The following is a 24,851-nucleotide window of genomic DNA, read 5'->3' as shown; positions in this document are numbered from 1 at the left end:
CGCTGTCCGGCCAGTTTGCTTTTGAGCCATCCTGTAGCACATCGTTCATATATCCGTGCAATATTTTTTAAAAAGTCAGAGTTCTGGCTTGCACCGCCACTTATCAGAAAATTTTTACGGGCCAGCGTAACTCTCGTTCTGCCTATTCCACCACGTCAATCTTCTGCAATTGTTAGATGCTCAGAGGTTATACGTTAGCAGGCCAGGTGATTTGCATTAAGCGCAAGGTGAAGAGGCCGTTTCAAATCATGCTCAAAACGTTCAGTTTGCATTTATAATAGTCAGTTTCGATACCATTGAATAGCGTCTACACAACCAAGCGTTTCCGCCGTCACTTCCGTGGACATAAAACCCAATCAAAACTCAAAGCTCTGATTCGGTATTCCAATGTTCATCAGCGTGTATCGAGCTTGTGTCCTTGGTGCCATCAACCTGGCAGCATCATTTCTTTAAATCAGTTGGTTAAAGAAATCATTCAAATGCCGTTTCCCTCAACCATCCAGGGCCACCATTAAAAGGAAACGCGTGCATTTCAGCTCCGCGTAATCAAGCAGCTGAAGTCAAACCTGCAAAAGGTGATTGTCGAGTTCATTGTGGCCGTCGACAGGATTCAAGTTCTGCGTTTAACTTCGATTGAAATCATAAAAATAAGCGCCCATCCTGAGCTTCAATTCTTCCAAATCGAGCTTCGCTGTACAGCAATTCTTCTGCTGTCGACAATCTCTTTGCATAACCAAAGACAGAGGACGCGTTTCTCAGGTGATACCTTGAAGCAAATTTGCGTTGGCATCAAATTATATTTACGTCGGCAGCCAGGTAAGGAGCCCGTTCCAAAATCGTTTTCGAAATGCTCAGGTAATTTTTTTTTATGTCTGCGTTAAATCAATTCGTTGAAGCCGTCGTAGTTCTTTTGGGTCATAGGCTATAGTCATAGTTTTAAATTAGAGTTTCATTATAGTTTCCATGTTATTTCTTTCAAAATTTTAAATTGTATTTCGTTTCGGATTTTGATTTGAATTTTAATTAAGCTTTAGATTTAGTTTTTTTTTTAATTTTAGAACTTAAATTTCATAATCAATCGTTTTTCTATTTTTAGATTTTTTCTAATATAAAAATAAAATAAATGTGCCTTTTTTTTTAGTTTTTAACTTTGGTTTGTTTAGCTTAGGTTATGTTAGATTTTTTTTTTTTTTTTTTTTTTTTAGGGATTTTTATAATATAAAAAATAAAAATAAAAAGATTTATTTTAATTTTGGTTTAGTTTAATTTTTTATATATAGTTTAGTTTTAGATTTTATTTAAAAAAAAAAAAAAAAAATTCTTTTAAAAATTTGAAAAAGCATAAAAAAAAAAATTGTGGAAAATTATATTTTGCCAGTTTCAGTTGCTTTCACGATATATCTTTCATGCTGAGATCTGAAATTTTCAAGTTGAGATACGAATATGATATCTGGTTAATGGTTTATGACTCGTGGTGGTTTGAAGCATTCATTTTTTTTTTTAATTTTCAATTGCTGGATATCGTTTTGGTCATTCTAAGAGCATTGTGATTTAGCTGATGATAGATGATTGCTGTTCACGGTTTATTTTTCTATATCATTTAACAAGTAATCATTGTAATAACAATCTTTAAAGGCACTGGTCTGCTAAATTAATCAAATCATTTTAGTGCTTATCTTAATCGTGTCTCGTGTCTCCCAACCAACTGGTCGACAGTTGGTCTCATCATCTCACAGGGACTACCCCCCTTAGCCGCGGGAGACAGGCTTAAACGGAGGGATCGGGGATAAGAGTGACAGCCCCCGGTCTGAGCGTTGTCATGCCAATCCGCGCGACAACATTTTTTGGCGCCGTTGCCGGTGAGTCTTTATTCTCGGTGTTTCAACGATTTTTCTTTCATTTTCCCATCATTTGAGCTGGCAGATTCGGCGTTTGAGGTTATCATTTGGATCTTTTGTTGCCTTATTTCTTCGGTGTGTTTCTTGTTTGGGTGGCGACTCCATTTTCTTATTTTTTCCCAGACAAGAAGCCTCCTGCATATCTGTTTGTTGATTACTTCTTGGATCTTGGAATCAGATTTATTGTTCAAGTGGCGACTCCACTTCTTTCATCTCTTAATTTTCTTGAGCAGAAATCTCTTTCTATCATCCATTTCATCCCTTATTGTTCATCATGGATTATTCATGTAAACCATGTCGTTTTACTCGTCGTCTCCATGATTTTCCAGAGGAGGCCATTCCTGAATTACCTATTTTTTCAGATGGTGATCCAATCGCTGCTAAAAGGCATCTAGACTTGTTTATTCGCATCATGATCATATATTGCAGACCCCCTCAGTTTAATCATGAAGATATCAAAATGCGTCTATTTGTCCTTTCTTTAGAAGATGATGCTTTGAATTGGTTTAACAATTTTCCTAAAGATTTTTTCACTTCTTTGGAAGACATTATCAATGCTTTTGAAGATAGATATGGTTATCCAAACAGCTTGCCTTCTTCCTCTAAAATTGTGCAACAGAAAGAAAGATTTCAAGATCAGAATGTGTCATCCACCGGAAATATTGCAGATCAAGTTCATAACAATGAAAAGGAGGAGCAAAAGCAAATAATACAAGATTTAATGATGCTGGTGAAAAATATGGAAAGCAATCAAACTAGTTATATCAATGATGTAAGAACTTTATGCTCCCATCTGGAGAAACGTAATAGGGAGATGGAGGTCACACAAAATCAGCATGCTAAAGAAATTGAGGCCATAAAAACTAATTATGAAACAGAAGTTAGAATCATGCAAAGCAGGTTGTCAGTCTTGGAGGAAAATATGGTGACCATTAAAGCTGATCATGATAGGGAAATTGACTCTATGCAAAATAAGTTATTAACTATGGATGAGGAAATGACTATCATGACATTCAATCATAATAATCAGTTGGCTGACATGCAAGCGAATCACAAAGAAGAAATAAATTCCATACAGCATTGCTTGATGAACATAAAGGAAGAAAATGTTAAAGTAATAAAAGATATGCAAGAACACCACATCAGACAAATCAATGCTATAAAGGTTGAACACTCTAGTCAGATGGATGCCATTAGAATTCAGGTTCAAAGGTTTCAGCAATTGGAAGATGAAAGAAACCAGGTGACATCAATAGATCAGGAGCCTTCTCATTTGCTACAACAAGTTCCATCTTATTATGAGGAGGTTATTGATTCGATTGAAAGATGGTTAATTGAAGGTGATCCGGATAGATTTAAGAATGATAAAGATCAGATGCGGGCTAAAGAAAGACATATCACGCATACTTCATCTGATAGTTTTGAAACAGAAAGTTCCGTGTCATCAGTCATACAACTAGCCAGAAAGAAAAAGCGCAAGAGAAAGAAAATGAGAAGAAGATTTCACGCATCAGATGGCTGCGAGCAGCTTGATTTTCGGATAGGAAAAAATCCTACTATATGCAAAATTGGACATGGCACATCCGACAAGCAGCCCACAGATTTGCCTGAAAGCAGGCAAATGCTCAGTATGCACTATATTGAACACATCTGATGCCGTAGGGCATCCTTTGTATCGTATTTCTAACCCTACTCCTTGTTTTTTCCGCATCTTTATTTCTGCTTTAGATAGTTAATAAATGAAGAGCTTTTATCTTTCCTGTGCTTAATGTATATGATGATTTTTTGGATGGACGCTACTTATTCTTGTGTTGTATGGATGCAGATTCTGGATTCTCACATTCCTGCAAGCAGCAACGTGTCCCCAAGTAGAGCCAGATGTTGACCTCTACTGGTCAACTACCCATGCAGTACACCCCCTTTTCTTGGCAGAAAGGGGCAGCACCTGATCTATGTGTCCAAGCCATCCTGCAGTCATCAGCAGTTGCATCATTTTGATTGTAAACCCAGTCTGCATGTATTAATTGTAAATAATCTCAGCAGACATGAGTCGTGTATGTGAATTGCCTAGGTGGACCTAACTTTCTAGTGATAATCTATGTCCCGGAAGGTTTTTCGTCTCACCGATCCATGGATCGGCAGAGTTTTCCTTCAAACCTGACCCCAAAGCCGGGATGGATTTTGTCATTGGAATTTTAGGAGAATCCTAGTGTGTTGATCTGCTAGATTATAGTTGTGTCGCAGAACTGGGTGATTTGTGAGGGTCTATTTTAAGTGGGTTTGTCCCCTTGAGAGGTAAATTTGTAAAAGTCATGATGTAATGTGTCTTGAGGGTCGAAAAATGTTTTAAATCCCCTCATGAGTCCTAAGTCCTAGGTCCTAGGTGATGTCTCCGAAGGCCTAGTTCGATGACCCATTTTAAAATGAATTAAAAAATTAAAAAAATGAATAAAAAAATAATAAAATAAATAAAAAATTAATAAAATAATTAAAAATTAAAATAAATAAAAAAATAATAATAAAAAAATTAAAAATAAAGCAAAAACCCTAACTAATAAAATAATAATATTTTAAGTGAATGCATGCAAAATATTATTTTTTAATAAATCGACGGATGAGATCAAGAGATGTCTTGATCCTCATCAACGGTCGAGATCATTTCAGCATGGATCACTCGAACTAGCCGTTGGAGGCATTTCCTTTAAGTAGGGTGCTAGGGGTCATTTTTAGATCATCGGATCTGTGAGTCTAAGACTGAAGAAGCTCTCTTGTAAATCTGTTTCTGGTTAATAAAAGAAGACTTTGGGGTCCATATCTTGCTGGTGTTACTCTCTTGAAATGCTGTGAGATTGTTTAATTTTCTGCATATGTTATTTTCAGCCATTAATAATAGCTTTTTGTAGAGTATTGTGGGCACAGGTATCTTGTTCACTTGCTAGGGTTTGAGTGTTGTTAGGGTTTATGAAGTAATGGCAGGTATCTCCATTACTTTTGAGATCTAGCAGCATTCTTGCTCTCTTTACTGATGGTTGTTCTGAGCTGTGCAGAAAACTCTTAATGAAGAAGATTTTGGTGGGCGTTCGGGGAAGTTCTCGGCTGAACCAGCCAACTCCCGCAAGCATTTTTTGCTGAGCCCAGTTGGATTTGATCCTGGGTTTATCATTCAGTTTATTTTTTAATTTGCATGAGAGATTTTCTGATGTTCTTCACAGTGAAAATCTGAAAATCTTTATTTCTTTAAAATATTTCTGTGCTTATTGATGAATCTGGCTGTTAAGGGGCCAAATCTGTACATTAAATTAGCTGATCTAGGGTTTCATATTCTTGCTTTATGCAGCTTTCATTAGGGTTTTGATTTTGATGTACATATTATTCTTTTTGGGTGATTTCATCATTTTTGGCAGGTATCAGAGAAAGGAAAAATATCTTTGACATACGCTGTCCGGCCAGTTTGCTTTTGAGCCATCCTGTAGCACATCGTTCATATATCCGTGCAATATTTTTTAAAAAGTCAAAGTTCTGGCTTGCACCGCCACTTATCAGAAAATTTTTATGGGCCAGCGTAACTCTCGTTCTGCCTATTCCACCACGTCAATCTTCTGCAATTGTTAGATGCTCAGAGGTTATACGTTAGCAGGCCGGGTGATTTGCATTAAGCGCAAGGTGAAGAGGCCGTTTCAAATCATGCTCAAAACGTTCAGTTTGCATTTATAATAGTCAGTTTCGATACCATTGAATAGCATCTACACAGCCAAGCGTTTCCGCCGTCACTTCCGTGGACATAAAACCCAATCAAAACTCAAAGCTCTGATTCGGTATTCCAATGATCATCAGCGTGTATCGAGCTTGTGTCCCTGGTGCCGTTAACCTGGCAGCATCGTTTCTTTAAATCAGTTGGTTAAAGAAATCATTCAAATGCCGTTTCCCTCAACCATCCAGGGCCGCCATTAAAAGGAAACGCGTGCATTTCAGCTCCGCGTAATCAAGCAGCCGAAGTCAAACCTGCAAAAGGTGATTGTCGAGTTCATTGTGGCCGCCGACAGGATTCAAGTTCTGCGTTTAACTTCGATTGAAATCATAAAAATAAGCGCCCATCCTGAGCTTCAATTCTTCCAAATCGAGCTTCGCTGTACAGCAATTCTTCTGCTGCCGACAATCTCTTTGCATAACCAGAGACAGAGGACGCGTTTCTCAGGTGATACCTTGAAGCAGATTTGCGTTGGCATCGAATTATATTTACGTCGGCAGCCAGGTAAGGAGCCCGTTCCAAAATCGTTTTCGAAATGCTCAGGTAATTTTTTTTATGTCTGCGTTAAATCAATTCGCTGAAGCCGTCGTAGTTCTTTTGGGTCATAGGCTATAGTCATAGTTTTAAATTAGAGTTTCATTATAGTTTCCATGTTATTTCTTTCAAAATTTTAAATTGTATTTTGTTTCGGATTTTGATTTGAATTTTAATTAAGCATAAAAAAAAAAAAATTTGTGGAAAATTATATTTTGCCAGTTTCAGTTGCTTTCACGATATATCTTTCATGCTGAGATCTGAAATTTTCAAGTCGAGATACGAATATGATATCTGGTTAATGGTTTATGACTCGTGGTGGTTTGAAGCATTCATTTTTTTTTTTAATTTTCAATTGCTGGATATCGTTTTGGTCATTCTAAGAGCATTGTGATTTAGCTGATGATAGATGATTGCTGTTCACGGTTTATTTTTCTATATCATTTAACAAGTAATCATTGTAATAACAATCTTTAAAGGCACTGGTCTGCTAAATTAATCAAATCATTTTAGTGCTTATCTTAATCGTGTCTCGTGTCTCCCAACCAACTGGTCGACAGTTGGTCTCATCATCTCACAGGGACTACCCCCCTTAGCCGCAGGAGACAGGCTTAAACGGAGGGATCGGGGATAAGAGTGACAGCCCCCGGTCTGAGCGTTGTCGTGCCAATCCGCGCGACAACAATACTCATCGAAGAGCTACTTCCCTGTAACTTTAAAAAAAATTGAAAGAGCAAGAGTCAAACTGAGAAAGCATGTAAAAACAAAAATAATAGAGTAACTGTGAAACTGACCTCTTACCGAGCGCGAGCCGAGGGGGAAGCGACTAAGAGCCTCCAGCCGAGCCAATACCAGAGCGTCATCCCCGGGAAAGAGTGATAAAGAAAGGAAAGATGGTCAGTCGACCCTACGCAAAACTTATCTTCCAACCACAGGGTCAGAAAATGAAGGTCTCTTTGACCCAGGAGAGGAAAGGAGAGTGCGTGACAGCCAGTGGGATGCATGGAAGAGGGTTAGTTGCTGGCAAGAGGCTGTGGAGAAGCGATACATGCATAGATCTACTAGGATGAAAAAGAACGTGGCGACATAAGCAAGAGCTTGTCATGCCTTGGCTCGCATACTTGAGAGCATATAGGCAGGTTACATGTGGAAGATCTGGTAATGGCGACCTGGTTGGTTGCTTTCAGCCAGCTGCACCACTCAGCTGCATTCAAAACGAAACATATCAATGTAGGTTATTTACCAACAACATTCCATTCTTTCACACACTGAACGGAAATACCAATTTCTAGAGTTTAAATGCATGATGCATTACAACATCTGGAACTTCTGTGATACATAAACTTGCAACTGAGTTAATTACCTCTTGGGAAAACCAATCCACTGCTGAAATTTAAGAAGTGCCTTAATAAACAATAATTGGTCTGGAGATTCCTCTCAATTCTCAATCAGCAGCTTCAACAGAAATTAAAAAAAATAGAGATGATGCATCATATAGTCAAATCGCCCCACACAATATCTCCCCCTTCCATTATAGACTCATCTTGATAAAATTTGTTTCGTCCCAATCGACTCATTACAGCCAAACCTGCACAACAATATAACACTATCGAGAAGAAAAAAGACAAGAAAAGAGAAGATAAGTACCAAATAAGTCAAAGATGATGTCACTGAGACAAACTAAGCTGCAAGGCAACAGACAAATTGATTTCGCATTGGCCTTTGTCGAAAAACAAACATGAATATATATGATACCACCTAATAAACTTAACCTAAAACTACTTTCTTATGGTTTTTCAATCTGCATGTTTTTAAGAAGAAACTAATTCAGGGTAAACAAAAACTCGTGCGAAAAATAAAAAAATATTCATGAATTATGGACGTATTCATTAACATCAGGTCTCAAGCAATATTTAACTGCCACACGGTAATAAAAACAACTTTGGTAATGTGAAGATGGATATGTTTTCCTTCATTCGAGATTCACTTTAATTTACTTTTATGAGCATATTTAACCTTTGATCCCCCAAAATATATAACCAACAATAAGCCACACGGAATATTGGAGAATCCCATCCATCCAATGTCATTTCACAATAACAATTTTTGCCCTCTGAAATCAGACAACCAATTAATATTGAACTAGATATAATGTTATTTGGTCTACTTATTGGATTCATTTGTTGTCATCGTTTTCGGGTTTTGATCCAGCATCAAGGGCAGCAGAGATGGTACCTTCCACGACTTTAAAGAGTGGAGACCACCAATTTTCTCGGGGTACTTGATGTTTTACTAAATTACTAATGCCTCTTCAATAGCACTGTCATGCTTTCCTTGCAAAACATCCTGCAGGATCTGAGCTGCATTCCTTGTCTCTTGAAGAATCTCATTGTCATTTCCTCCCTCAGCAATTGCTTGCAGATCTTGCTGTGAAGAAGTTAAACTCAAGGCAAGGGCAAATTGGGCTGCAGCAGCCCATCATGCAGAGGCATTCCACTTCCTTTTCTTTTCAGTTTCTCTGTTTTCAAAGCCCTCTCTACTGTCTGGATCTCCCAAAACTATACTCTGTAACAAATTGGAAAAAATCGAACTTGAGAAAAAAAATATCAAGATGGCAACTTTTGTGTTAGAGGCTGCATATATGGATTACATGGCACTGATTATATCGGTCTTTGCTTTTATTCCACAAGTCAAATACTAGTATGATGCTTATACTTTATGAACTTTGAAATGACAGATGCAGCATAACCAATTCAAAAATATATATGGAGACTCCAGTTTTATCGAGATTGTAGCTTAACAACCAAAATGACAGGACAAAAATTGCAATAAAACCAAAGTTTTATGAAAACAAGGGCAGATCTAAACTAATACTAGATCGAGATTGTGTCAATCTTACCTGCAAATATTGTGCATTAGCAGATCCAGTGCTTTGAACCATTTTCGAAAATGCACTCTCTTTATTAGAAAGTAGATTCTTAGGAGTATCAAATTCCAAAATCTGTGAAAGACAAACAAAAGGCCCATAAAAGTTCATAAGAACAACTTATCTAAGGCCACTTAAAGTCTATATCATTTCCTCAACCCGAGATTCTCTAACAAAGACAGCAGATAGATGATGAAACTATAGTAGAATAGCAACATGCTGCTAAGTTAAAGATCAATTTCTGAACTCTCATATACTATTTAGATGAAGTGGAGGGGGAGTGCCAATGGTGTCATGGTTTACTGGTGAGGTTGACTGATGAATAAGACATTCACTGGGGTTCCATTCTCATCAAGGTCTGCCCCACCCATTTGGCATGCTATAAGAAAGGGATGAGATTTGGTGCAAGTCCCAGGTGAGTTTTCCTAAACTAAGAGGAGTCTGTATCATGTGTATGAAGTGGTGCCCCTCCAGCCATATTTTAAGAAGCAATTTCCATCAATTAAAATGCAATGTGGAGACCAGAGTGGGGGGAGGAGAGAGAGAGAGAGAGCACATACCTGACCAGCTTCAAGGACCAGTATGCGGTCACAATCAATAATAGTATTAATTCGATGAGCAATGACAAGCATTGTACAAGACCTAAATTCTTCACGGATGGTCCTTTGGATAAGAGAATCTGTTGCAACATCCACAGCTGCCGTGGCTTCATCAAGAACTAAAATCTTTGATCGCCGAAGCAGGGCACGAGCAAGGCTTAGTAGTTGGCGTTGGCCCACACTGAAGTTATCACCAGCCTCGGAAACCTACACAAAATAACAATGTTGATTCAAAATTAGTCAGGCAAAATTCCACTTCACAAAAACATGTGTCAAATGTACACATGTTACTGGTACAAGAAGGAAGCATCCTAATTTGAGATACATTTGTCTTTGAAATCATTCTTCCCTAGAATCCAACCATGCCATCTACCAAGGTTCAATCTGACCATTAGTTCTCATACATTAATTTATTATTTTAAATATGCCAGCAGCAGCTAAGCACAAAGCCAGAATGTAGGTATCTTCAAAAGCTCAATTGCCACACCGTAGATTAGATTGCAGGTCCCTTTTTTTTTGCTTTTAATTAAAATAATGTTTACTTGGTACTTTATAGTATATAATATGACCATCAAAGCATGCCATTCAGAGGAAAAAAATTGGAGGAAGGCAGGGAAAAGAACAAAATGATGCAAACTGCTTTTTGGTAATTTCTATCAGGGGTGACAGTTTAGATAAAATCTCGTCTCTCCAACCACAAGTATAGTTTCGACAATACAACAGTCAAACTTTGGGATAGTAGGCTTCCAAAGACACTAGAAAATGATGAATTTCATTAATAGAGTTATGTTTTCCACATCCGAATTTTGAAGACAGATTTACAAGCAAGCAGACACAAAAATCTAAAATTGAAAAACATCAAATGATCCATTGCATTTCATATACATGCATTCATTTTAATCACCCCAAAAGAGTTCACATGTTAATGATTTTCTAGAAGGAAAAATGCACTAAAATGAACTCCTACAAGATTTTATAAACTGTAGCATGTATAAGCCTTTCATCTATGGACAATTTAAGGTGATATATAGATTATCCACATAGAAGTCAATTGTAAATTGAAATTATAAACCAAAATATAATGGTGTAGGTCACGTACTCTAGCATATATACTACCCTCTGACATGCTGATATGTAAGATTAGAGCTGACGATGAGAGCAAGGTAAACGAGAAGAGTACCTCAGTATCAAGTCCCAAAGAATTCCTCCTGATAACATCTTTTAAATGGGCACTTTCCAAAGACTCCCAAAGATCAGCATCATTATGTTCACCGAATGGATCAAGATTGAACCGTACTGTCCCTGCAGAATTTTAACTATGTTCAACAAATCATAGATGGATATGATGTTATAAAGTAGCCTTTTTACATGTCAGTTTAAAATTCAGAATTTCACGACTCTTTATAAGTACTAGCAGTCTGTTGGTTGGCACGAGTATCAATTAAGATAAGATTGATGCGTAAGCAGTAGTCTCATCTTTAGAAAGCTCGAAATGTAATGTCAAGATTAGTTTTCCTGCTTTTGCCATACTTGAATATGCTTCAATAAGGTGGTATATTCCATCTTCATAGATGGACATCTTTCTTAGGGGTATTAATATCAGTAAATGTCAAATGGGGAAAAATGTTTCATACAAGGTATCCCTAAATTTATAACTCTCCACAACACATGGAACATGAGCGATGAATGGTGAGCTACAATGTACCATAGCTAGAGAGATGACTATACCTGAAAATAGAACTGGTGCTTGTGGTATGATGCCTAAAGCTTTGCGCAAATCGGCCAGTCCAATCTTAGAAATATCGCATTCATCAATGAAAATATTTCCACTCTCTAGTTCAACAATGCGGAACAAGGTATTGAACATGCTTGACTTGCCTGCACCAGTGCGTCCAACTATTCCAACTTTCTCACTTGCCATTACTCTGAATGATACGTCATGAAGAACAGGGGAAAGTTCTTGACGATATCGCATTACAACTTTTTTGTATTCAATGACTCCAGATGAAGGCCACCCAGGTGGTGGCCTGTTGTTATCAATAATAAGTGGGGCTTCAGGAGGCAACTCTATATAGGTCCCAACTCTTTCTACAGCATTAAAACTATTCTCTGTCGCACTTGCTAAGCGTAAAGTTGCTGTCAACAGATTGCTAATATTTAGGGTATAATTAAGGAGTAGACCCATCAATGGAGCAAATGCTGCTGAATTATTCTGCAAAACAGCAAATGTTGCTGTCAACCAGATCATAAGACCCCCTAAAGTTTCCAGTCTTATAACAAGCCAGTGGTAGCAGCTCATTTGTACCAATGTAAACCGGATATTATTGTCCATTGCTTTCCCATTGATCATTGCCATGCGGTCATGTGCTTGGTATGCACGAATTGCAGCCAAACCATTTAATGCTTCCCCAAACTGTGCATAAACTGGTGACCGCGTGATGGAATTCAAGCGTTTAACCTCACGTGACGTACTCTGCATAGAAACAGAAAGGTAAAATGAGACTATTTAGCAAATCAAAACTTAGAAGAATCAAACAAGAGAAACAAGGTAAAAATAAATAGACCTCGATATTATATTTGTACAGAAAGTAAATTATAGAGGTTTTCAAATACATCATCATGATAAACATCCCTGTTCTTGACCAATAAATGTGTAGAGACAAGAATACATAATTTTTATGTGTATTAAATATTCTTCAGTATAGCCCTTCTCCCAGACAAGCCAAAATTTAGAACCAATCGCAAGAATATGAGATGATAACAACAGCTAGGCCTGTAACCCATGTCTACATATTTCTGATAAGGAACAACTGCCCTGGACTAAGATAAGATGCTCCTTGTTGAGACAAGGGTCAGCTAGCAGACTGGGGTAGTACATATTTGTTCATTAAGGCAAATGTTTAGTCTTAGCCCAAGTTGTAACCCTTACAAGTTACAGCACTTACAATATTCACCTACACAAGGTAGTGGCCATCAAGAGTCAAGACACACAGATATGCTGCTTTTCTTCTTGGAAGGGGATGTGTAAGAACCGAAATTTGGTGTATGAAATAATATAAGCACTTGAAAATTTCCTACATTTCTGTAGTAATGCGATCATATTTCAGTTTTATAGCTGGCAGTGTATGCGAAAATGGCCCATCAGGCATGAGATGCACAGAGCCCTAGTAAAAGTACAATGTTGCTACTTGGCCATGTCCCCAACATTTCTCCAGCCACAAGGGTTGGGAAGATGACAAGAGATGCCCCCCTCCCTTCCGTACCTTGAAATTTAGGATCTGGGGCAATATATGCAAATCTGAAATTTCATTTCACATTCGGAGTTTCCCAGATCTAATCCCTGTGAACCTTCAGCCTTGGGCTGATTTGAATTATTTATTTACAGCAGCAAAAAGTGGACAATATTTCACTTCAAACCGACACACTAGGCAGTTCAGGAGAAAAGATAACAAACAAATGCCAACAAGTTTCAACCCGTATGGCACACATTTCCAAGCATATACTAGATCTGATAATCACTTTACTACAACAGATTTTACAGCAGAAAATCTGCTCTCTTATTTTCAAGTTATATGTTAAATCACTTCACAATTTCATCCCTATGTTATGTCAAATTGGCATGAACAAGTGTGGAAATTACCCTATCAAGAAGACAATGCAAGCTGAAAATCAAATCTACAATTACACAATTTTGGACAGCTTGAAACTTCATATATATGTAAAGGAAATGAAGTACATGTACATACCATAGTGTTATCACCAAGCTGGTACAATCTCTATCTCTCCAAACCCTAGCTAGGGAAAACCATGAAAACCCTATCCATGACAAAAGATCCACAACAAGCTAGCATCAACATTGGCAAGTCCTCCTTGGCTTCAACACTTGTCTCCCACAAGTGTCCTAGATGTCTCCTCTTCTCCTTAATCAAGCATACCAAGTAACACCTAGGTCACCACAACAAGCTAGCATCAACATTGCAGGTCCTCCTTCGTGTTGGAAATAATACTGAGAGGGGGGGTGAATCAGTATTATCAAATTCTTTTCAATATATCTTCCTTATTTATACTTTGAATAATTCTTCAAATATTGATCATTACTTTGTATGTCAGTATCATAAAATAATGAGCAGGAACAAGAAAAGCAAATAGTCACACAAAAGAACACCAGATATAAGGTGGAAACCCAATGTGGGTGAAAACCACCTGCTGCAATATGTCTCTATCTTCTTTTCAGTACGCAGGCTACAACCTGCAGAGAGCTACAACTCTCTCTCTCGTTCTCCTGGAAGGGAGCTACAACCCCCTACTTCTTTTCTTTCAAGGACTGGATCCAAGAACATCAAAAACCCATCAACTACACTTGCATCATCAATCTCTGATTTCACCAAAGCCAACCCGCATACAGATCTGCAAATATTTCCTTATAACTTTGCAGTTGTTCCATACATCAGACATACCCAGATCATAACATGTGTACAATAAAACATGCATCAATAATTCAGACCCAGATTATTAGATTTATAGATCAAGCGTGTGCCACATATCACAGATCAAAATCATATAGAGATACCACTATTCCAGCCTTAAGATTTTGACCCATCAAAAGAACTTATCCTTCTCCTTACGCTCAGGTTCCTTCTTCATTCAGATCCAGATCTGCACCATAACCCAATCACCATATTCCAGATCTAGCACTTTATCAGATATTCAATAATTCAAAAGATGCTTTGCCAAATGATCTCCTTCCTCTTTTATAGCCTTAGTCCTTTCTCAATACCACGGTCCAAAACCATAGGATCAAAAAAACTGTTGGACTAATACCATGAACCAACCATGAAAGTGCGTGAGATCAACACTTTTGGATGCAATACCAAGGACCAAAACCATAGGATCAAAAACTGTCGGACTAATACCATGAACCAACCATGAAAGTGCGTGAGATCAACACTTTTGGATGCAATACCACGGACCAAAAACATAGGATCAAAAACTGTCGGACTAATACCATGAACCAACCATGAAGGTGTGTGAACTTTTCTCTCGCATGAAAGTGCGTAAACATTTCTTTACATGAAATAAACTTTTCTCTGCATAAAAGTGCGTGAACATTTCTCTACATGAAATAAACTCTTCTCTGCATAAAAGTGCGTGAACTTTTCTCTACATGGAATAAACTTTTCTCTGCATAAAAGTGCGTGAACTTTTCTCTACATGGAATAAACTTTTCTCTGCATAAAAGTGCGTGAACTTTTCTCTACATGGAATAAACTTTTCTCTGCATAAAAGTGCGTGAACTTTTCTCTACATGGAATAAACTTTTCTCTGCATAAAAGTGCGTGAATTTTTCTCTACATGAAGGAAATTTTGTTGCACTATAATTTATCAAATAAATTTGCTGCACTATGATTTATCATTTGTGTGATTTGCCATCAAGGAAAACACTTGTCTCATAATGCCAACAATCTCCCCCTTTGGACTTGTCATACTAAGAATTGTCATCTGATATCTCTTCCGTAGATTCATCTAGATATATATAAGTGAGTTGATCTTCTATGAGTTGTTTGCCATCAAGTACAACACATGCATCATAATGCCAACAATCTCCCCCTTTGGACTTGATGGCAACAATACCAAATCACTCTCCCCCTTTGACATCAAGGGCAAAGGGCGAACCAAGATATTCTCTTTCCTAGAAAGGCATTCCGCTGTTCATACTCCCCCTGAGTACCTGTTGAAATCTCTGAATGAGCTCCCCCTTTGTATATGCCAAGGTGTACCAATCTGTTCATGCTACATGCTGAAAGCTCTGCTCTTTCTGAAATGTGTTGTTCATGCTCCCCCTGACTGTAGGAAAGATCTGCAAAAGATGTTCTTCAAGAAGAACCAAGACTTATACATCATGAAAGAGATAGAGACGTATTGCAGCAATATTCAGACCAGCATCCATGATCTCCTTCTGTACTTCCTCCATAATGCCAACAATGCATGATATGCTCCCCCTGAACCTGTGCCATTCGATCTTCGACCAATGTACGCATATACTTCAGATGAACCTTGCGTACAACCAACAATCAGAAGAGATTCAACAACAAGATGATACATCAACAACCCCCAGCTTTTGCCTGAGGTATTCAAAGGTTTCCCTAGGCAATGGTTTGGTGAGTATATCAGCAACCTATTCCTTAGAAGGAACATACTCCAACTTGACCTTTTGTTCAAGCACTTGTTCCCGGAGAAAGTGATACTTGATTGGTATGTGCTTGGTTTTTGAGTGCATGACTGGGTTCTTTGAAATGCTGATTGCACTTGTATTATCACATAAGATGGAGATAGGTGGTGTACAAGTGATTTGAAAATCCTGCAGGGTCTGCATCATCCAAAGGAGTTGAGTGCAGCAAGATGCAGCAGCAACATATTCTGCTTCAGCTGTAGACAAGGCAATCGAACTTTGTTTCTTGCTGAACCAAGATACTAATCTGGAACCCATAAAGAATGCACCACCACTTGTGCTCTTCCTGTCATCCACGCTTCCGGCCCAATCTGCATCAGTATAAGCATGAAGTGTGAGATCTGTATCTCTAGGATACCATAAGCCATAGTTTTGAGTCCCTTGAAGATATTTGAAGATTCTCTTTACTGCCTGGAGATGAGTTTCCTTTGGATTTGCCTGAAATCTTCCAACTATTCCCATTGCATGCATGATGTCTGGTCGGGTACCTGTCAAATAAAGTAGACTTCCAATCATAGATCTGTAGGTTGGTTGATGTACTGCTGCTGATTCATCATTTGCACTTAGGCTACATCCTGTGACCATGGGTGTACATACTGGTTTTGCATCTTCTATGCCATATTTCTTCAAAATCTGCTTGAGATACTTGGTTTGAGACAAGAAGATCCCTCCTTCCTTTTGTTGGATTTGCAAGCCAAGAAAATATGTCAATTCTCCAAGCAAGGACATTTCAAATTCTTTCTGCATCACCAAGGCAAAGCTTTGACTCATAGATTCTTCATTGCTACCAAAGATAATGTCATCTACATACACAACAAGTATTAGCAATTTGTCATTTTCAATTTTTATATAAAGATTGCTATCTGCTGATCCTTTTGAAAAACCTTGTTGATGAAGATATTTGTCCAAACGATAGTACCAAGCCCTTGGAGCTTGTTTAAGACCATAGAGAGCCTTTTTCAGTCTGCATACAAGATTTGGATCATTTCCAAGAATGAACCCATCTGGCTGCTCAATGTATACTTCTTCTTCTAAGTCTCCATTCAGAAAGGCTGATTTCATGTCCATTTGAAATACTTTGAACTTTTGAAAGCTTGAGAGAGCAAGGAACATTCGGATGGCCTCAAGTCTTGCAACAGGAGCAAAAGTTTCCTCAAAATCTATTCCTTCTTGCTGCGCATACCCTTTACAAACAAGTCTTGCCTTGTTTCTAATTACTTCCCCATTTTCATTCAACTTATTTTTGAAGACCCATTTTGTCCCTATAACATTCTTATCCTTTGGTCTAGGAACCAACTCCCAAGTGTTGTTCTTTTCGATCTGCTCAAGTTCTTCATCCATTGCTTTGACCCAACATTCATCTTTGCATGCCTCTTTTACATTTTGTGGTTCAGTGGAGGAAAGTAATGCCAAATAGCTTGAAGCTTCTGCAATTGTTCTTCTTGTTTGTACACCTGCTTCTTTCTGCCCCAAAATTTGAGATTCTGGATGATTCTTCTGAACGTACCGAGATGGAGTCTTCTCTTCTATTCTTATCTGTTCCTCTGGTGCTCCTTGAGGTTCTTCTTCTTCATCATTCTGTCTTTGAGGGTAGTCTTCATCTTCCTCGATATTTTCATGATTTACTTGCCTAGGAATGTATCCCTTTTCATCAACCACTACATCAATGCTGTCAACAATTCTTCCAAGTCTTTTATTGTAGCACTTATATGCTTTGCTGTGTGGAGAATAACCAAGAAGAATGCCTTCATCTGCTCTAGGTTCAAGTTTGCCAAGTTGCTCATCAGTATTCTTAATATAGCATTTGCTCCCAAAGATTTTGAAGTGCTTTACCGAAGGAGTCTCACCATACCAGAGCTCATGAGGAGTTTGAGTGCTGTTCACTCAGACATTTGTTTTGTTGAGAATAACAACCGCAGCATATGCGGCTTCACCCCAGAAAGTTGCGGGAGTTCCAGACTCATCCAGCATAGCACGAGCCATTTGTTGGACTGTTCTGTTCATCCTTTCCACCACTCCATTTTGCTGAGGAGTTCTAGCTGTAGAGAATTCTCTTCTTATCCCATGTTCTTCACAGAAAACGAAAAATTCATTTGAGGTAAACTCCCCACCTCTGTCAGACCTGAGGCAGTTAATTTTGTAACTTGATTCATTTTCAACCAAGGCTTTGAAGGATTTGAATTTCTCGAATGCTTCGTCTTTGTGCTTCATAAGTCCTAACCAAACAAACCTGGAGAAATCGTCAATGAATAATATCAAGTATTCTTCTCCTCGAGGTGTCCTTTTCCTAAATGGACCACATACATCTGTATGGACTAGCTCAAGAGGCATGCTAGCTGATCCTTCCTTCTCTGGAAAGTTAGTTCTCGTTTGCTTTCCAAACTGACATGATTTGCATATGGTGTTGTCTGGAATTTTGATATCTGGAAGACCACGAACTGCCTGATATTTGCATGCTTTCCTTATTTGTGAAAAGCTTAGATGCCCCAACCTCCGGTGCCATAACCAGTGTTCATCATCCTTGCTCAAATAGCATTGTTGTTGTCCTTCTTCAAATATGTATAGATTATTTGGAGTTCTTCTACCTTTGATCACTGTTTCACCTGTATCAAGATCACGAACACGACATCCGTTTGATCTAAATATCACCTCGGTTCCTTGATCACACATCTGGCTGACACTTAGAAGATTATGCTTCAATCCATCAACATACAAAACATTTCCAGCTTTGACCTTTTCTTTTAACTGAGCAGTGCCTTTTCCTTTTATAGCTGCAGGAGTATCATTTCCAAAAGAAACTTTCTTTCCCTTTTCTAAAGCAGAATATGATTCAAGTTTTTCTTTATCACCTGTCATATGTTTCGAACATCCACTGTCAATGTACCATAGATTTTCTTGTCCTTCTGCATAAAATGTTATCCCACATCTTTCTGTTTGTGGTTCCTTTATTCTCCATGTTCTGGTGCTTGAGGCTTGTTCCTTTGTCTGCTGAAACCTGCTCCTGCATTTAGAATCTTCATGACCAAAGTTATTGCAAATAGAACATTCAACTTCATTTTCAAGAGCCGAAAAGTTGTTATAGGTCCTTTTTGTAATCCCGATCATACTTCTTTGTTTTTGAGCTTCTCTAGTCATGATTGTTTTATATGCAACACATTGAGCTGCTTTGTGACCGAAGTTATGGCAAGAGAAACATTTCCCATTGAAGAAACTTCTGTGATTATCAAATCTACCGGCCAAATGATTGTAATTTCTATTGTTATCCATTCTTGAAGCAAATTGAGAAGATTTTACTTGTGGCTGGTTGTAGCTTTTGTTCATCCTTAAGACAGATTGCCCCTGGTTTACTTGATAGTCTTTGTTCGTTCTTGATGTAATTCGTCCCTGCTTTACCTGGTGATCTCCATTGTGCTTTTGCTCATTCCTTCTTGCTGCATCAAGATAACTCTTTGAGGTGGATGCTTGAGATGTTTCTCCATTATACCCCAGATCTGTCTTGTTTAGCGGAGAACGCTGTACATTGATGATCTCATCCAGAGTTTCAGATCCTTTGACAAACTTAAGATTAATAGCCTTTGTTTTCTCAATTTCTTTTCTAAGGCCAACAATTTCACCTTCTAACTTTTCAAGATATTTTTCTTTTTCATCAATTTGAAATTGTAGAGTATCAATGATCATATTCTTTTCTTCTATACATGTCTTAAGTCTAGAAATCTCTTCATAAAAACTATCCACATCTATAGCATCCATGTAATCATCATCTTCAAATGCCATTAAAAGTTTATAGTCATTACCTCGTTCATCTTCATCACTATTTGATAGACCATCACTGTCTTCATGAGTGTAGTAGCTTTTCTTACTAGCAGGTTCCTTTCCTTTGTCAATCTTATCCTTATGAGGACATTTGGCAGCATAATGACCTACTCTTCCACAAGCAAAACATTTAAAAGGTAGCTTACCTCTGAACCTTCCAGTACCCCGTTGAAGATTTCTGACAAAATTTGATTCTTCTTCTTCTTCTGGCACGTGACTTGATTCATAGTAGTCTCCTTTGCCTGAAGCCTTAAAAGCAGCTTCTCTCCTATCTGATGGACCTCCTTTTCTCATTTCATAAGCAATTAGAATTCCGTGTAGCTGAGACATAGCAAGAGTTCGTAGATTTTCCTTTTCTTCTATTGCAGATACTTTAGATTCAAACTTGGGGGACAATGATCTTAGGACTTTTTCAACCACAACAGCCTCTTTTATTTCTTCACCCAAGTTTTTCATACAATTAACAATCTCATCTACCCGAAGGAAATAGTTAGCCACACTTTCATCATTATACATTCTGAGATTCTCATATTGAATCCTGAGGGTTTGAAGTTTTGCACGTTTTACCTGTTCATCTCCTTCGTAGCTCAAAACAATCTTGTCCCATATTTCTTTTGCGGATTTATATTGCATAACCTTCACGAATTCAGATTGAGATAGACATCCTAGAAGAGTATTAACTGCCTTTGCATTTGTTTCATATTTCTTCTTCTCAGCTGAATCTGTAGGAGTAGCTGATGGAAAAGTATACCCTGTTTCTATAATGTCCCATACTTCTGTACCCAAAGATTGAAGATAGGCAGTAACTCTTACCTTCCAATATACGAAGTTTGTCCCATCAAAAATCGGTGGCCTGATTGATGCTTCCCTCTCGTAGTTGCTCATGATGTTAGATCTTCCTTCAAGCGATCAAGCTTCTTCAGAAGGACCTGCTCTGATACCAATTGTTGGAAATAATACTGAGAGGGGGGGTGAATCAGTATTATCAAATTCTTTTCAATATATCTTCCTTATTTATACTTTGAATAATTCTTCAAATATTGATCATTACTTTGTATGTCAGTATCATAAAATAATGAGCAGGAACAAGAAAAGAAAATAGTCACACAAAAGAACACCAGATATAAGGTGGAAACCCAATGTGGGTGAAAACCACCTGCTGCAATATGTCTCTATCTTCTTTTAATAAGAAAATCCTTTTACAATGATTTTGTACTGGTGCAGTCCTTTACCAGTACGCAGGCTACAACCTGCAGAGAGCTACAACTCTCTCTCTCGTTCTCCTGGAAGGGAGCTACAACCCCCTACTTCTTTTCTTTCAAGGACTGGATCCAAGAACATCAAAAACCCATCAACTACACTTGCATCATCAATCTCTGATTTCACCAAAGCCAACCCGCATACAGATCTGCAAATATTTCCTTATAACTTTGCAGTTGTTCCATACATCAGACATACCCAGATCATAACATGTGTACAATAAAACATGCATCAGTAATTCAGACCCAGATTATTAGATTTATAGATCAAGCGTGTGCCACATATCACAGATCAAAATCATATAGAGATACCACCATTCCAGCCTTAAGATTTTGACCCATCAAAAGAACTTATCCTTCTCCTTACGCTCAGGTTCCTTCTTCATTCAAATCCAGATCTGCACCATAACCCAATCACCATATTCCAGATCTAGCACTTTATCAGATATTCAATAATTCAGAAGATGTTTTGCCAAATGATCTCCTTCCTCTTTTATAGCCTTAGTCCTTTCTCAATACCACGGTCCAAAACCATAGGATCAAAAAAACTGTTGGACTAATACCATGAACCAACCATGAAAGTGCGTGAGATCAACACTTTTGGATGCAATACCAAGGACCAAAACCATAGGATCAAAAACTGTCGGACTAATACCATGAACCAACCATGAAAGTGCGTGAGATCAACACTTTTGGATGCAATACCACGGACCAAAACCATAGGATCAAAACTGTCGGACTAATACCATGAACCAACCATGAAGGTGTGTGAACTTTTCTCTCGCATGAAAGTGCGTAAACTTTTCTCTACATGAAATAAACTTTTCTCTGCATAAAAGTGCGTGAACATTTATCTACATGAAATAAACTCTTCTCTGCATAAAAGTGCGTGAACTTTTCTCTACATGAAATAAACTTTTCTCTGCATAAAAGTGTGTGAACTTTTTGTTAGGATATTCCGACACATAGGATATAGTTAAGTTCAACTTGGTCTAGCATAGAGTTAGGTTAGAGTTAGGTAAAGTGTGTTTCTTTACCGTTGTACATTTTGTAACTTACAATCCGACGGTCACGATATGTAGTGATCCGACGGTTCACTCTCACCTCGGTATTACCGACACTTGATCCGTGGCTTGACACCCGATTGGTCCATGAGTTCTATTTAAAGCGCATGGAGGGTCATTGTTCGTGTAATCCGTGCATGAGAGAAGCTTATGTAAATTTTCATTCTTTGATTAATAAATTGTCTGTACCCACGTTGGGACAGGCCGTGGACTGTTTCCCTCCTTGCACTCTGAGGGTTTTAACCACGTCAAAAATACTGGTGTATCGATTTGAGATCTGGTTGTGAGCGGTGTCCTTTTGGTATTCTTTCTGAGGAACTTACCCTGTAAATTCCTACATGGTATCGGAGCTATTTGAGGGCCGCGTCCGTTGGTGATCCAAATCTGAAGCCGGTAGAACTGCATGCGGCTGTCGTTTCCTAGATCTGCTGTTTCTGACTGCTTTCGGGCCGAGAGGACTGCTCTGTTGCGTTCGGAGCATCTGTTTCAGTGAGGAACCCCTTTCGTTTCACGCGAAAAGGTTTCCGGTAGCCCTAGCTGCGTCATTTTTCAGATCGGGAGGTATACAGTGTTTTTTTTTGCAGTTTACTGTCATTTTCTCTCTGCTTATTTCGGTTTCGGTTTATTTAGCCTTTTTTTCCCGGATCTATACCTTTCATTTCTGCGTATGCTCTTTGCCCTGCGACTCTGTGCGATCTGGGCAAATCAGAAACAGAAAGAAAGGATTTTTCTCATGCGTATGCTCTTTTCCCTGCACCTTAGTGTGATCTTGGAAAATCAGAAACATTGAGAAAAATATTTAGTTTTTCGGTTAAAAGCTAACTTTGAGATTTTTTTTTTTTAAATTCTAGTTTTTTGGCTAAAGCTAACTTTGAGCCGTAAGGTTCGTTTTTCTTTGCATATTCGTGTTGGGTTTTGTGTTTTGTGTTTTGTAGGGGAAAAGAGCCTTCCCAAGGCAAGCACGCAAATCGAGGCCCCCCCCCCCCCCCCCTCTCTCTCTCTCTCTCTCTCTCTCTCTCAAATATTTTGTATAGATCAATTGGTTCAAAGACTTTTTAAGAGAGTAGAGGTCTTGGGTTCAAGTCTCCATTTTGTGGGGGCGGATTTTTTCATTCCCGCACATTCGCGCACTTTGCCGGCAACGTCAACAAGTTTTTTTCAAAAAGCCATAACTTCTTCATCCGGAAGCCTTTTTCAGAGCCGTTTTTTTTAAAACCGCCTATTTTTTCGAGATCTATCCATTGGACCACTTACTTTCAGCATCTTCAGCTTCAGGTTTTTTTCAAAAAATGGAAAGTCCATGCCAAGTCATTCTTGACAGCACTAACTACTTCCAATGGGTAGCCTACATGGGAGATTTACTTAGAAGTAAAGGTCTCTTCAGAATAGCCACAGACCAAGAGAAGAAACCCAAAGATGAAGACAAGGCCGAAAAATGGGAAAATAGACAAGATCAAGCACGTGGTTTGATAGGAATGTCTGTTTCTCCTGATCTTAGATTCCACATTGCAGAAATTGAAACTCCTCATGAAGCATTAGAAAAACTTGCTAAAGTTTTTGGGATTAAAAATGAAATTAGAGCCCATCAACTTGAGAATGAGTTGCTTACTTTGGATCCTAATAATTTTTCTTGCATTGAAGATTTCTTGTCCAAATTCAAGACCCTTAGATATCTCTTGGAAGGTGTTAAAGTTAAGAAAGAAGATGGTAACCTTATTTATTCCATCCTTACTAAGTTGGGACCAGCCTACTCTGTATTTGTTTCCACTTTCCATTCTACAAGGGAAGCTTTCATTTGTCAAGGCAAAGACTACAAACCCCCTTCCTTTGACTCCTTTTGTGATTCCTTAATAAGAGAACAAGAAAAACTCTTACACCTTGGTCTTCTTAATCTTGGAAACTCTTCCTCGAAAGCGTTAGCCGCCCAGCAGCAACCAAATTCAAAGAATCCTAAGAAGTCTTATCCTCAAAGGAATGGTCCTAAACCAACTCAGCCTCAAGATGAAAGATCATTTCAGCAAAATGACAAGACCAATAAAAACAAATGGAAGAGGACTGACAGACATTGTAACTTTTGTAATCGAGATGGCCACTTAGAATCTAAATGCTTTAAGAAGATGGAAGCCTTGGAAGCCGCAATGAAGAAACATAACATCCATCTGGAGCCTACTTCAACTTCAACTTCCGGAACGGCACTTTCTGCATGTCATCGTCAATCATCTCAGTCTGGTTATGCATTAAATGTATCTTCTTCTTCTTCTCATTCTCATGAGTGGCTCATTGATTCTGGAGCCTCTTGTCACATGGCCAAAAACCAAGCCATGTTTTCTTCTTTAAATGATTGTAACACCAAAAATATATATGTTGGTGATGATAGATCTCTTAATGTTGTAGGGACTGGAACTGTTCATCTAGACAATGGTCAGTTCAATGATGTATTATGTGTTCCAAACTTATCCTGCAACCTTCTATCTGTCTATCAGATAACTCATTCAGGTGAAGGTAAAATTGTTGAATTTTCACCTCATGATGTTGTAATCAAGGATCTAAAAGATCCTAAACAGATTCTAGCTACTGGTCTTGCTGATGATTCCAAAAGGTTGTATAAGTTTCACAACTTTGGGTCATCCCATCTTCCCTCAGTATTTGTTGCTCATAATGATGAAGTGAGCAAACTTTGGCATGAGCGGTTTGGTCACTTAAACTATCGCTCCCTTCAGCATCTATGTAAAGAAAATATGGTGACAGGTCTTCCTATGGTATCTTGCAAAGATGGTGTTT

At 38.3% G+C, this 24,851-nt stretch overlaps 1 protein-coding gene across 1 annotated transcript in view; it reads right to left on the bottom strand.

The window, feature by feature from the left end:
- Nucleotides 1–8,359: 8,359 nt before the first annotated feature.
- The window catches only part of LOC149225392 (ABC transporter C family member 2-like), a 620,963-nt gene continuing 604,471 nt past the window's right edge, over nt 8,360–24,851 (bottom strand). The window contains exons 21-25 of the mRNA XM_089377080.1: nt 11,434–12,178; nt 10,886–11,007; nt 9,667–9,912; nt 9,080–9,181; nt 8,360–8,745 (exon numbers count right to left, since the gene is read on the bottom strand). Of these exons, the coding sequence (XP_089233206.1) occupies nt 8,659–8,745; nt 9,080–9,181; nt 9,667–9,912; nt 10,886–11,007; nt 11,434–12,178 (1,302 nt within the window). The 3' untranslated portion in view covers nt 8,360–8,658. The remainder of the gene's footprint in view (nt 8,746–9,079; nt 9,182–9,666; nt 9,913–10,885; nt 11,008–11,433; nt 12,179–24,851) is intronic.

This window comes from Pinus tabuliformis, chromosome J (genome assembly GCF_031772625.1).
Source record: "Pinus tabuliformis cultivar Carrire ecotype Pingquan chromosome J, CPIR1, whole genome shotgun sequence".
NCBI classification, from domain to species: domain Eukaryota; kingdom Viridiplantae; phylum Streptophyta; class Pinopsida; order Pinales; family Pinaceae; genus Pinus; species Pinus tabuliformis.
Note: the sequence above shows the minus strand (reverse complement) of the source record. Positions and strands in the feature narration are given on the sequence as shown.